The sequence below is a fragment of the Sorghum bicolor genome, chromosome 6, assembly GCF_000003195.3.
Source record: "Sorghum bicolor cultivar BTx623 chromosome 6, Sorghum_bicolor_NCBIv3, whole genome shotgun sequence".
Classification (NCBI taxonomy): Eukaryota; Viridiplantae; Streptophyta; class Magnoliopsida; order Poales; family Poaceae; genus Sorghum; species Sorghum bicolor.
The window spans coordinates 51972321-51987134 of record NC_012875.2 but is presented as its reverse complement, the minus strand read 5'-3'; the positions used below and the strand labels follow the sequence as shown (position 1 = coordinate 51987134).

At 45.8% G+C, this 14814-nt stretch overlaps 1 protein-coding gene across 1 annotated transcript; it reads left to right on the top strand.

Annotated features, from left to right (window-relative positions):
- Window positions 9366-14512, top strand: LOC8055919 (kinesin-like protein KIN-7F). The gene is given in 15 exon segments (XM_021463339.1): window positions 9366-9979; window positions 10532-10621; window positions 10723-10823; window positions 10925-11038; window positions 11155-11236; window positions 11330-11397; window positions 11507-11572; window positions 11656-11780; window positions 11898-11952; window positions 11955-12023; window positions 12025-12225; window positions 12408-12515; window positions 12598-13473; window positions 13645-13967; window positions 14038-14512. Coding segments are annotated over 15 exon segments (2853 nt in total). The 5' UTR covers window positions 9366-9729; the 3' UTR covers window positions 14363-14512.

Genomic DNA, 14814 nt, shown 5'->3' with positions numbered 1-14814 from the left:
TTTAGAAATTTTAAGCAACATGCAACATTATTAATCAAACAAATAGTTCAACTGAAAAGTCAACTCATAAGAGTTTTTCTTTTTTTCCCCTGGAAAGCATAAGAGAATTTTTATAGCCAAACAATGTCAAAATTACATATTGCCTAAACAATAATAAAAAAAATCAAGCATAGAAATAGAAGAACTAGTGGCTAAAATAATCTATGGTTTGGAACCGGTAGAGCATAACAGCATATATTCCACTGCCCACTAGCCTATAAAAAATAGCAACCGGTTCTCTACAATGCAGGTATATTCTCATTAATTTGTTTTCAGTTCTGCAACATGTGTTTGCGTAGGTCCTATATTTATAAATTCAATTCAAAGATCACATATCAAGTTGTTTAATTTGTCTTATACTACATGAACTTTAGCCAAAGAATTTAAAGGACGTCACCTCATTCTGAAGCAACTATCAGCACGCGCCTTCCTGCGTGGGCTATGTCTAAAATATTGTACAATTGTACAGACATTCAACGTTCTGTGAGGTGCAGTTCTCTATTGACCCATGAGAGTAACTCCGACAATGACCCCCATAAATCAGGGTTTCTATTAGGATGTGTTTAATTAGGTGTGGAATGAGCTAGAGAGACGGGATGAATCCCTTTCAGTTTTTTTCAATGGGATGGTCTCCGCTGCTGGTTTGATTGAGGAGATGTAGATATCCCTATTTTACGTTTGGTTAAAGAGATGAGAATAAAAAGGGTAATATCCCGTCCTTGTTCTATTACACTTAAACATTTGTTAAGTGGGACCTGCATGTCATTCTCCCTTACCTTCTTATTCCTTCCTCTTCACCATCTATGCCCAACCCGCATCTAGCAACCGGGGTTGATGTTGCTCCCACACCATGGCCATGGTTGCACCCGCCAGGGGTGAGGTTGCATCCACGACATGGCCATGTCCGTGGTCGTTCTCGTACTACGTCGAGGGCTGTGGACGAGCTCATGCTCATGCCATAGTAGTGTTGGAGCTCGCGACAAGGCTGGGCCGAGCCCGAGCTTGCGCTTGCGCTGGGGTCTGACACCGAACATGCATCAGGGTCGAGAAAGAAGCATGAGAAAAAAAGAGAATGGTGTTAGAAAGGGATGAGCTCGTATCTCAGATTTGGAGGGACACCTTGGGACATTTTGAGGGAATATTCTTCCTAGTGTCAGTTCTGTCCCACCTGCCTCTCAACTAAACATCGGAATGAAGTAGGATATCCCACTTTGCCTCTATCTCGCCCACAACCAAACACAATCTTAGGATTCGAGTACTCACCTACTTTTGAGTCTTCAATTTTTTACATCACTCTATCAAATAGTCCCTATATTCCAGCCTCAAATTCTAGGACCCATCGATCATTGGAAATAATGTTTTTCTCTCCCTCTCCTTTAACACCAAAGAGAGGTGTGTGCCAACAAGAGGCGCATCGGGATGGTCAGCGCGCGTAGGGAGAAGAGCACCCGGAGGATGTCCGGGAGAGAATCTTGCAGTAGCGGCACCTGGGAGAGAAGCTAGACATACATAGTGTATGGGAGTAGAGGGAAGCCACAGCTAGAATAACTTTTCGAGAAAGAATAACTTCTACCAAACAGTGATCTATAACATCAATACAAGCAATTTTATGTACATTGACCAATCCTACATACTCCTATCACAACATTATATACCAGCCATCATTTGACCGATCCTACTCTGCCACAACATTTTGTATATTTGGATGCTACTACCATACTTTCCATAGGATTAACTTCCAAGGGTATTTATTCTGTAATAGATCCTTTAGGTTCAACCTTAACTATGTTACAATCTCAGATTGTTGGCCACAAACATTATAAAACCGTGCAAGAAATTAAGAAAACCTTACAACATTACAAACAACTTCAAGACATTACTGCAATTCTCGAATTGAATGAATTGTCAAAGGAGGATCGTTTAGTTGTAGCAAGAGCAAGAAAAATCAAGCAATTCTTATTACAATCATTCTTCATGCCAGAAGTTTTTACTGGTTCTCTAGGAAAGAATGTTGGTGCGGGACAAAGGAGGCTAGATTTGGCTAGTGAGGAAGGAGGGAGCGATTGGCAGGGGCGAGTTGGGAAAGGGCTGTCAGGGAGGGCGCACTAGTGGGCACAAGCTGGAGAAGGACAGTCGAGGAGGGCATGACGGGCAGGGGCAAGTCGGGAAGCATGCTAGCGCGAGCAAAGGAGGGGCTAGTAGGCGGTGACGGAGGAGAGGGCATGAGCGAAGGCCTCGGGCCCTCGGCTCATGTTGATCCAAAGGGACACTGAGGGAGCAACCGGATTTTTTCCACCACTAGCTTGAGTTGGGTCATGCTTAAGTTACCCTCTTGCTCTAAGAGCATTCACAGTGTGTATCGAAGCCGGTTTGATGCATTTAATGCATGTATAGAACCCGGTACGCTACACTGTGTGGTTGTTTCTATGGAGGAGTTAGCTCCGATATATAGAACTCATCCCTTTAAAAAATTATATCACTCTGACACATGACACAGGTTCAACACCCGCTCTCTTTTTTTTTCTGTATGTGGGTCTGGCAATCGAGTCGGCGTCCGGTTCTATCCATTGGGAGCTCATTAGCAAGATGCGTCATGTTGTTTGTGGAGCCCATGATCGAAACGACCCCAGTACTCTACACTGCGGACACTCTAAGAGGGCTAAACTTACACAGTCCTTGTTGGTTAAGCAACAGAAAACCCATTTTTAAATTAATTATCTATCAGGAAGATTCAACATTTATACGGAGAGATGCTTTAGCCATTCCTTGTTACAATAGTGTGCTATGAAAGCAAATGCATAGTTCTTAATGAACAAGATGCTTGAAAATAGATATCTATATCCCTTAACTTGGTCCTATTGCTAAATCACCATTGATGATTGGCAAAGATCTCTATTGGGGCACTTTCAAAGAAGAACAGATATAACTTGGTCCTATTGCTAAACCACCATTGATGATTGGTGATCTCTATTGGGGTACTTTCATAGAACAACAGATCTTGCGCACAAGTTCCCGATCCTACTATTTTTGTAACAGCACCTAAAACCTTATTGGTATTGGTCATTTTACTTACACCACGTAGCCAAGAACCAAACCAACTTAAGGATGCATATATATACTGCAACCAATGTCTGGTGATTGGTAGTACTTGATTTCTGCTCGCGATAATAGTCGACAGGCCCACTTTGATTAGAGTTGAAGGTAAGGTAAGCATGCGCGCGCTCGGCATCAATCGATCAGTGGCCTCCTCCCCAGCTCTCAGCGCGCTGCTAGCTAGCTTTCAGCATCAGATCGACAATGACAAGTGAGAAGAGACAAAAGGTGATCTGATGATGTTGTGTGTCACAAACTTTTGCCGCAACAACATGTCTAGTTGTCTAGTAATCTAGTACCAGTAACTGCTGGGGCAGCACTGCTGGTTAAGTTCTGGTCTAGATTCTGGAATTCTGGATGAAGGAATCGCAGTTGCCTGAGGGCACCTACAACGGAAGCATACAGAACCATTAGCCTCAGGTTCCACGTTGACAAAAAAAAAAGCCGCCACTCTCTCTCTCTCCTAAGGCCACACCATCACTTTGTCCCGTCGTTCTGCTCGCAGAGAAAAAGATAATGCATGCAGTACCTTTTGTCCTTTCTCTCCTCCAAAGCCACCATCCGGCCGGCCACAACGCAAGAAAAACGTTCTCTTCTACTTTTTGTCAGGTGAGGAAGCGTTCTCTTCTGCAAGCTACTACACACATCTGCGAGACCACCAAATGAAGTGACATGACATGTTGATGCCACACTGGAGGATGGAGCAGCACGCCATCTGGCGCGTTGGGGAAGCCCTGAAGAAGCAGGTTGCGTCAACGGCCTATACCAAACCTAGCCTTGTTTAGTTCGCAAAATTTTTTGCTTTTGGGTACTGTAGCATTTCGTTTTTATTTGACAAATATTGTCCAATCACGGAGTAACTAGGCTCAAAAGATTTATCTCACAAATTGAACCAGGGTATTTTTTTTTTTGACGAAGGAATCGCAGTCCATTGGAGAGCATCCGTAGATTCCATGCGTATATAACAGGTTAATAGCTGGACCGGACCACATCAATGGCCCCGGAGGAAGGAATTGTCGTCACATGTTTTTACTGCCAAAGGTAGGCCCACTGGGCCCCGATCCGAAAGGACAGGAATTTCTTCATCTGGAAGGCCGACGGAATTGCGTGCATCCAAGGCTCCGGCGGTCCAGCCTCCAGGCATAAATGCAGCTTCTCATTTACACCCCTTATCTCTCGTAATAATAACAAGCAAAGCCCCCGATCTTACACATGGGTACATCGTGTTATCAGTCAAAGTTACCAATGACACACAATGACACAACTACGTAATAGGTGCCGGATGAAGCGCTTGCCAAGTGTTGTCGTCTCGGCCAGCCGCCCACACGCCCAAGGTGCCGGTCGCGGCTACCGACAAAACCGCGCACCTGCGCGGTGCTCCTCCCTGCCGGCCGGGCGATTCCTCGCGCCGGGTTCGCTTCGCTCCAAGCGGTAGAAAACACGCGCGGCCGCTCGTCTGCGTGACGCATTTTAGGCCTTGTTTCCTAGAAAATTTCGTAAAATTTTTCAGATTTTCCATCACATCAAATCTTTAGACGCATGTATAAAGTATTAAATATAGACGAAAATAAAAACTAATTGTATAGTTTGGTCGGAATTGACGAGACGAATCTTTTAAGTCTAGTTAATATATGTTTGGATAATATTTGTCAAATACAAACGAAAGTGGTACTATTTCTATTTTGCAAAAAATTTTGAAACTAAACAAAGCCTTATTTCTTCTGGCGGTTCGTTCTATGCTGGTACACTACTCCAGTAGACGCTTTTCCCTCCCGGAAACAGAAGAGTCTCGTACCAACACTGCATCTGCATGTGACCACTGGTGCCCATGTCAGTGCCCGCGACTCATCGAAGATATTGGCACTCGGGGCTGCCCGTCTCGGCGTCCCGTGCGCGTGCAGTGGTGCTTCTGTGCCACTTCTGCTTGCCAGTCGCGCTGCTTTGAATTGCGCGTTGTTGCCTTGGCGGCTCGGCCTAGCAGCGGCGGCGAGAAGCACTTCTCGAGTCATCGGAATGGAAGGAGACGAAAGCCCTTTTCATGGGACAAGCCGGAGCTCGAAAAAATAGCCTCGATCGCCTTGGGGACGCGCGGACAAAGCTCTTCAAACGGGACTCTAGGCCTTGTTTAGTTCCGAAAAGTAAAAAGTTTTCGATATTGTAGTACTTTTGTTTGTTTGTGACAAATATTATTCAATCATAGACTAACTAGGATCAAAAGATCCGTCTCGTAATTTACAGCTAAACTGTATAATTAGTTTTTTATTCGTCTATATTTAATATTTGCCACAAGATTCGATGTGACGGGAAATTTTGAAAACTTTTTGGTTTTCAGGGTGAACTAAACAAGTCCCTACTATATATCACTCTAATCAGGCAACGAAGTCAGAGTCGCTTCGCCATGCATGCTGAGCAGGAGAAAAAAATGGTTTTGAATATGCAATATACATTATGATAAATAAAATTGCTGTTATTGCCAAACATTTTCTCTCAAGTGGAGCGGTTCTACAACAACTTTGTACAGAGACCCGGCTTGCCGAGTGGTCGTACGCGTACGACACGTATAGTTTGGGTACCGAGTCCTTTTAATTTCTCTTAAAAATGAAGTTTTTTTTGACTAAAGTGGCACGGGCACGAGCAGTGTGTAGACAGGCTGTAGTTGTATTATTCGAAAGAGATATATACACGCAGTACTCTTTTTGCAGAACAGTATTCTTGGTGTCTGGTGGTAGATGAACTCATGGTAGCAGTGATTTTTGTTCTGAATAAAGGAGGCGCGCACCTATAGTTGCCAGAGCGAAATGAGTACCACATGATCATGCACTTCTGGACGGTGCATGAGTACTGCAACTTCCAACGACGATGCAGAAACGTCGCCTCTAGCGATAAAGGGTTAAACTTGAAAATTACAACCCCCCCCCCCCCCCTCTCCATTGAATTTAAACCCTTTGTACATCTACGTGCTCTAATTAGTAATCTCGTCGTGCATGTTCAAATTAATCAACAGGAAACTCGAGCGATTCTTACGAGTACAAACTTGAAGTAAACTCTAGAATGACCAAACTTGGGAAGCTGATCCTGACCGTGCAGCTCAATGTCCATTTTCAAAGAACAAAACGATGCTGTACTTCTACCGGACGAAACTACCGATGCTCAATTTTGGTGAAGGTTCCGGGTGGAGTCACCTTTTCACGCTAGAACAGAATACTATGGGCCAGTTTGATAGAGTTTTGACTTTGGCACTTTTTTTGTGTAACTACTTCTCTAGTAGAGGTAAACTATTTATAGGAAAACATTTGGCAAAAATGACTCTAGTTTTTTTTAGTTTTGTGACAGTTTGTGTTAAGTTTGCGAAATAAAACATGGAGAAAAAATCACAATTTTTACAGTTCCGACTCATTATCATTATAAAAATGGCTCCGACTTCGACACTGACGGACTCCTTGCAAGAAGCCATTTTTATTTCGTTTAGAGCAACTCCAGCCCAGCATGCAAATTGGGCCCCTATTTTTTTTATTTGCATGCTGGGCTGCATACAATAGGGGCCTGAAATTGAGTCCAACTCCAGCCCAAAATGCCCCGCCCGCACGTCGCGCCGCCGCCTGTGCCCCGCCCGTGCGTCGCGCCGCCACCCGCGGCCCACCGCACCCGCCCGAGCCGCGACGCTGACCCTCCTCCTCCCGCTCCGCCTCCTCGCCTCCCCGTCCCTCCTCTCCGCCTCCGCCGCCGCTGGGACGTCAGGGCGTCGGGGCCGCTGGATGGTGTGCTGCTGGGTGCTCCCCTCCGTGGACGCCGAGAAGCCGACGTACATGGCCTCCTTGAGGTACGGCGAGAGGTCGACGGCGACGGAGAGGACCGGCCGCTTCGGCTTGGTGGCCACGGCGTAGCTCAGGAACACCTCCAGGCGGCGGTCCCCGCTGTGGTAGTCGATCCACGCCGTCGTGAGGCTGCCGCTTTTGAGGTTGACACCGGACGCGGCGAGGTCGACCGTGGCGACGGAGAGCGGCGAGCCGAGGTCCAGGCCGACGTGGTTGTCGCCGGGGTCGGCGAACTCCGGGTTGGCCATGGTGTCGAACTCGACGGCGACGATGGCGGCGGACGCGGACCCGTTCTTGGCTATGGCGGAGTCGGAGGAGTTGAAGAGGCTGAGGTATCCACCGGTGGCGCCGAGCGTGGCGCGGCTAGCGGAGATGAAGAACGCGATGTCGTCGCCTCCCGCGGCGCCAGCGTTGGGGTCCTATTCCTGGGGGCCTCCAACTAAATTTAGGAGCTCTCCTAAAATAAGAGCCCAAGTAGAAGGCCCACTGGAGTTCTCAAACTCCTAAAATTTAGGATGGGAGCCTGTTTAGGAGGTCCATTGGACTTGTTCTTAGCATGACTTCACGACATGAGCCCCTAAAAGCCAAAGCCACCGTGACGATAAAGGAGCCCTATATATGGTAATATAATATCGATAACATCATAACAAATTAACAACTTGCCATCACATGCATGCATTGAGAGTTTAGTTTATCCCAGAGACCACTAGACAATTTGCATGCGCACAACGGCACAAAGAGATCGAACAGCCGAGCGGTCGCTATTCCGCGAGATTATAAGATACTATAATAACTGCGTTAGCAAAAGGGGTGAAAGTAAGGTGAGTGATGCACGGCTAAATGAGTACGTGACGATCGTTTATATATGTCTCACAACACCTCGAGTGAAACCGAAGAAACCTCATAGCGGCACCCAACAAGCAGCATTTGCTTTGCCACCAAGGCATTGTAAATCGCCAGTCGTATCAGCGTGAATCTTCACCCTTTTCTCCAAAGAAATTCTCTAATGCAAGATCGTGCATCATTCATCATCGCCCACTAACCGAGCCATGTCGACTATCCTATGATTCCCTATCCTATCCACTAGCAGCAAAATCTGCCTCGGCAAGACACCTTTGTAGCTATGAGTCAGTTCTAGAGTTCGTAGCCTAAAGTGAAGTCATTTAGGCCCCCATTTAGTTACTGTCGATAAATTTTAGTCCTTATCACATCAGATGTTTAGACGCATGCATAAAACATTAAATATATTTTTAAAAAATTAAATATAAATTATTTATAAAACTAAAATATAGTTAGAGACTAATTTGCTAGATGATTTTTTAAGCGTAATTAGTCTATGATTAGACACGAATAGCTATAGTGACACATGTGCTAAAGATGAGTTAATTAGGCTTAATAAATTCATCTCATAGAGTACCGACGGAATCTGTAATTTATTTTTCTATTAATATACAAATACCCCATGATACCTATTAAACTTTAGTCCCTACAATCAAACACCTCAGTCATTTATTTATTTTACTCTATATGTATATAAACCCGGAAATAAAGTAATTTAGCTATGCCAAGCAGGGCCAGGGAGACGCGACGCGATCACGGGAGTCGCACGCAATACGGCCAAGCGCCGAGGGCCTGCACGCAAAACGTGCGGCGAAGACGGTAGAAAAAACAGGGGGAATCAAATTTAACGGTCCCCTCCTCCCTCTCCCTCTCCGTGCGTTGCGGGGTAAAATTGAAAAGCAGGCGAGGAAAAGGAGGAGGGGGCGAAAAGGGCCGCCACCGTCCTGTGCGATCCTCCCAAGAGGACACGACCACCACTCTCCACCAGATCGTGGCTTCGTGTTCGTGGGGGAAGTGGTGAAGGTCGCCGCGGTGGCTTGCTGCTCCCTCATCCAACCGCCACTGCTTGCTAGACCAACAACCCCTCTCGGCTTCTCCTCCTCAAACCACTGCCCAATTCTGCTAGCTGCCCAAACGACGCCCGGCCGCCGCCAGCCGGCCGACTAGTGCTGCTCCGCCATGCCCGCCGCCGCCGCCGACGAGCTGAGCCCCCGCGCCGTGGCGGGCCCACATCTAGGCTGGGTAAAATTCCGCTCCCGCTCTTATTCCCAGCTCCTTCCGTGTCGCTGTCGCTTCAGCATTACAGGTTTGCCGTGGGGGATTGCGATTGAAAGCTTGGTGGCACAGTGATGGCTGGTGAGTGTGTGAGGCGCCGGGTAAAATTACGGGCAGTAGGGAGACTGTCCTGTCATGTGATCCCGCTCCCGCCGTCGGTGGGATCGTAAAATATGCCTCTCTCCCTCTTTCTCTTTCTCTCTCGCGGCGTCCTCGGGAAGCAGGAAGGTCAACATTGCCATGAGTGGCTACGCTGGTAGATTCGTGCTCCTCGTCTTCCCCGGCCTAATCAGTGTGATCCCGATGTCGGAGTAGACGACACTCTAACCACCATCCTAATCAGCGCTGTAGCACCGCCGGGACGGGCCCCGCGACGAACGCCCGCCCGCCCGCCTGCCTCCTCCGCCACCTACTAGAGCAACCACTTACTTGCTCGACAGCGTGGCTAGCTAGCTAGCTCCGCTCCACGTCCAGATCACTCGAGTAGGCCGGGCGGGGCGCTTCGATTCCTCTCCCAGTTCCGTTCGTTGGTTTTGTTTGTTTTCGATGTTGGTGCGCTTTTTCTGTTGCTTATAATGCTGTGTGATCTTGGCAGATGGTGTAAGCGGGGGCAGGGAACTGCGGAGAGGAGGGGGAGTGAGAGAGGAGAGGACAAGGAGCGAGAGAAATGGGGGCGATTGGAGGCGACGCGCCGGTGCAGTGGGACAAGGTGGATGGGGCCGAGGTGGCCAATGGCGGCGGTGGAGGTGCTGCGGGAAGGCTGGAGAAGATACTGGTCTCGGTGAGGCTGAGGCCGCTCAGCGACAAGGAGATTGCGAGGGGGGACCCGGCGGAGTGGGAGTGCATCAACGACACTACCATCATCTCCCGGAGCACCTTCCCGGACCGGCCCACTGCTCCGACTGCATATTCATTTGGTTAGTCCTTTGCAAATCAGGTTTCTTTTATTCAGTTGGTCTTCTGGATGCAGCATTTCATTATCTCTGCAGGTTCTGTTTGGAAATTGGCTGCCCAACTGCTACATTCAATTTGAAATACTCATGTTCAGTTTTATTTCAGGGTGAAATGTTGAAGTTTCATAGTTTATGCTTTTGATATTGCTCAGAATTCGGAATATTTGTCTTACCTCCATTTCCCGGATCGTTGGTTGTTTATCACTATAATTACTGTCGTTTGTTACTAGCAGTGAAAACACCTTTGCTAAGTTGATTTTGGAGTAATGGTATGAACAACCTGAAGTGACTCTTTCAGTGTAGCAAGATGGTCCCCTAAGAGTCTATTTTATCATAAAGAAACTCCCCTGAAATTTAACCGTACGATTTCAATTGTAGTTGGCAGATTTTTATCTGGCTAGAGTACAGATAGTCAGTGATGCTTTACTCTTTTCACAAGTATGCACTACAAAGTCCCTTACTTTCCAGCTATGTTGTAGTGTGCAACTTCTTTGACACAACTCTGTTCATTTGTAGATAGGGTATTTCGTTCTGACTGTAATACCAAAGAAGTATATGATGAAGGGGCCAAAGCAGTTGCCCTCTCTGTAGTTAGTGGCATTAACTGTAAGTCAACACCTGCTTCCTATCTTACTCCATTTTTTTAATCAAAGTATTCCATGAAGTCACTGAAATGTGTTTTTTCCCCCTTTATTTGTTTGTTACAGCAAGTGTTTTTGCATATGGTCAAACAAGTAGTGGAAAAACATACACCATGACTGGAATAACGGAACATACAGCAGCAGATATCTATGATTACATTGCCAAGGTAACCAAATAATCATTACTGAGATTAAATTCATAACAAATCTTCAAAACTTTACCATTTATACTTGCCAGCTGATACACATGGCCATTTCTTTCTCGCAGCATGAGGAGAGAGCATTTGTATTGAAATTTTCAGCAATTGAAATATATAACGAAGTTGTAAGGGATCTTCTTAGTGCAGAAAGCACATCACTTAGACTCTGGGATGATGCAGAGGTCAGAGCAAGAAATAGCTATATTTTTTATTTTTTTAGAGAAAAGAAAGAGAGAAGAAAAGGTATCCTACTGTCCCCATGCACTGATTATGGTTTTTATGCTGTTTATTTCTACAGAAGGGAACATATGTAGAAAACCTTACAGAGGTGATCTTGAGGGATTCAAACCACCTGAAAGAACTTATTTCTGTGTGTGAAGGTGTGTACTTAGTAGTTTGTTTAAGGAACACCTTTGTTTAATATCTAATTGGTGATTATTGTCATCTCACTGTACTTTATGTTCTTGTACCAGCTCAAAGGAGGACCGGAGAGACATACTTAAATGAAAACAGCTCCAGATCACACCAAATACTTAAACTGGTTTGCCTACTGCTTGGTTGCATGTAGAAAAGAAAAGAGCTTGGTAGATTCATGTTAAATAGCCGCCGCCTAATTCCATCACTTATGATTTGATAAATGACTCTTTCAGACTATCGAAAGTTCTGCTCGTGAGTTCTTGGGTAAGGACAAGTCAACAACACTTGTTGCTAGTGTGGTGAGAAATAATAATTTACTCATATTTCTTTCTTGGCATAAAATGGGTAAGTAAGTGTAAGCACATTTGACTGTACCATGCAGAACTTTGTTGATTTGGCTGGAAGTGAACGTGCATCTCAGGCATTATCAGCTGGGGCTAGGCTGAAGGAAGGTTGTCATATTAATAGAAGTCTACTGACCCTAGGAACTGTGATTCGGAAACTAAGGTGCAACCTTAACTCTGTTTAAATTCCAGTTTAGCATGCTCCTCATACGATAAACATATGCTTTATTTTTTTGGAGCATCAGAGCATTTAATTGTTTACCTATTTTCATTTGTGCAGCAAGGTAAGAAATGGACACATACCATACCGAGATTCAAAGCTCACACGCATATTACAGCCTTCTCTAGGAGGCAATGCAAGAACAGCTATTATTTGTACAATGAGCCCAGCCCGAAGCCATATGGAACAGTCAAGGAATACCTTGTTGTTTGCAAGTTGTGCAAAGGAAGTGGTGACAAATGCCCAGGTTAATGTGGTTATGTCTGATAAAGCACTAGTTAAGCAATTACAAAAAGAACTTGCAAGGTTGGAGAGTGAATTGCGATGCCCAACTTCATATTCTGGTCTTGAAGCATTAGTGAAGGAAAAAGATAATCAAATCCGGAAGGTAACTGCTACTTATGACTTTTTCATGTGTATTCATCTCACCATCTGTGTACATGAAAAAACATAGTAACCATAGTGAACTAACTACGCATCTTGCATTTGCTATTTATCATGCCAGTTGTCTTCACTGCAAAAATATGACTACTTCCATACATGGTGTAAAATTTCACTTGTTCTTTGCAGATGGAGAAAGAAATTAAGGAACTGAAGTTACAACGTGATCTCGCTCAATCTAGACTGCAAGATTTGCTCAAGGTTGTTGGAGATAGCCACAGTTCGAAGCATCCCCTGGTAGACACACTTCATTGCTTTCATGTTGATCAGCTTGACTGTTCCTTCATAACAAAAGAAATTTCTCTCTGTACAAATGTAGGCTTCTTCTGGAAGAAACTTTACTTTTGATGTTCCTCAGCCATGTGAGGATGAGCGATCGACGACATCAGAAGTTGTCAGCAGTGGCCAAAATTTTAGGCTTCAAGGACGCCAGACAATACAAAGAGATTATAGGTCCCAGCAATCTGAAAATGATGTGCAGTTTGCTACCCCTCTTAGCTATTCAGTCAGTAGTCCCCCATTCAGTGGGATGCCCCCAACTAATGGCAGAGATGATAACTCTCAAATATCTAATGAAGATTCAGAGGATCTTTGCAAAGAAGTACGGTGCATAGAGACCAATGAAACAGAAGAAAATGAATGTTTAGAGTCATCAGCTGTGGGAAGCAATAGTCTGCAAGATTCAAATGTAGCTTCCAGCATGCAAGGGGGTAATCATCCAAATCGATCTGTGAATTCTAGACAGCATGATGCATCTCCTATTACCCTGGAACAACATTTGGAGAATGTCAAAAAACCGTTTGCCAATCTTGGCATGGATCTGGGATCCTCTACGCATAACTCATCAAGGTCAAGAGTAATTGGCAGAAGCAGGAGCTGTAGGTCTCTGATGAGTTCTACTTTGTTGGAAGACTTGGAGAAAGAAGATTGCACCCCTCCAAGCAGAAGTTTCATGGACTACCCAGGGAGACCAGAAACATGTCAAAGAAGGGTACCTGCACTGAACTATGATGCAGAGAGTGAAACTTTATCCAGAGCAGGATCAATGCTATCTGAAATTATCACCACGAGGGATGGACTGAAGGGAAACAGCTCTGTTGCTGGTGATACAGAATTTGTTGCTGGCATAGGTGAATTTGTCGCGGAGCTAAAAGAAATGGCTCAGGTACAGTATCAGAAGCAACACGGTGATCAGGTGCGAAACTTGAAATGTTCTGGTTTTCCTGCTGGCATGGTTCATTTCATTATTATTCTAATGAAATAAAATTTAGGGCACAGCTATGTCCTACATTTTTTATTACCTCATTAGAACAATGTAACATGCAGAATTTCAGTGAAACACCTTTTTTTATGTTACCATTTTCAGGGTGATAATGGAGAATTGGCCGAAGGGACCATAAGGAGCGTGGGTCTGGATCCCATTATGGATGCCTTGCAATCGCCTTCTCGCTGGCCATTAGAATTCGAGAAGAAACAACAAGAGATCATTGACCTGTGGCATGGATGCAACGTTTCCTTGGTCCACAGGACTTACTTTTTCCTGCTGTTCAAAGGGGACCCAGCCGACGCCATTTACATGGAAGTGGAGCTTAGGAGGCTATCATTCCTCAAAAATACCACATATTCCAACGGAAGCATGGGGCGTAACGTGGTGGTAGCAGGCAGTCCGAGCACTTCTCTGGTCTCAAGGTAACTCCTCTCCATATCTTTCGCAACTTTGCTGTGTTGCAGCACTCAAACTCAGTGACCTGCTGTGCAGTGCAAAGAAGCTGCAACGTGAGAGGGAGATGCTCTGCAGGCAGATGCAGAAGCGGCTGACGATCCAGGAACGTGAGAGCTTGTACACCAAGTGGGGAGTCTCGCTGTCCTCCAAGAGGAGGCGTCTGCAGGTCGCTCGCCGCCTTTGGACGGAGACCAAGAACCTGGAGCATGTGAGGGAGAGCGCGTCCCTCGTGGCCAGACTGATCGGGCTCCTGGAGCCTGGCAAGGCGCTGAGGGAGATGTTTGGTCTCAGCTTCGCGCCGCAGCAGTTCACCCGGAGATCGCACAGTAGTTGGCGATATGGCCGTTCTTCTCTAGACTGACTGAACTCGAAAGACGCAGCTGACAAAAAAAAAAGTCTTTTTCGTTTTGTGTAATAGGTTGTTGTTGCCCTGTTGGAAATAGAACATTTTTGTGATTAGTTCGCGAGGAAATTTGCCTGGTACCATTATCAAGATTTACACTTGTTTACAGTTGCAATTGGCAGCAAACCGTCGACGAGAAATCGAGACGAGTTATTAATAAGAAGATAAAAAAAAGAAACAAAAAACAATGGCAATGTTTCTTGGCTTGCTAATAACGAAGAAGTAATGACGCGACGATGACGATCAATGTGGCTGAGCTAGGTGCCAGCCAAGGTCATGGCGGTTCCCGGTGTCTTTGCCGGAGTCGACGGCGGCCCCGTGGGCCGTCCTCCCCTGCATGGCCTCCTCGACCGCGGCCCACACCATGGCGTCCACGAAGTGGCGGGGCCTGCAGGGGACGCGGATCACGT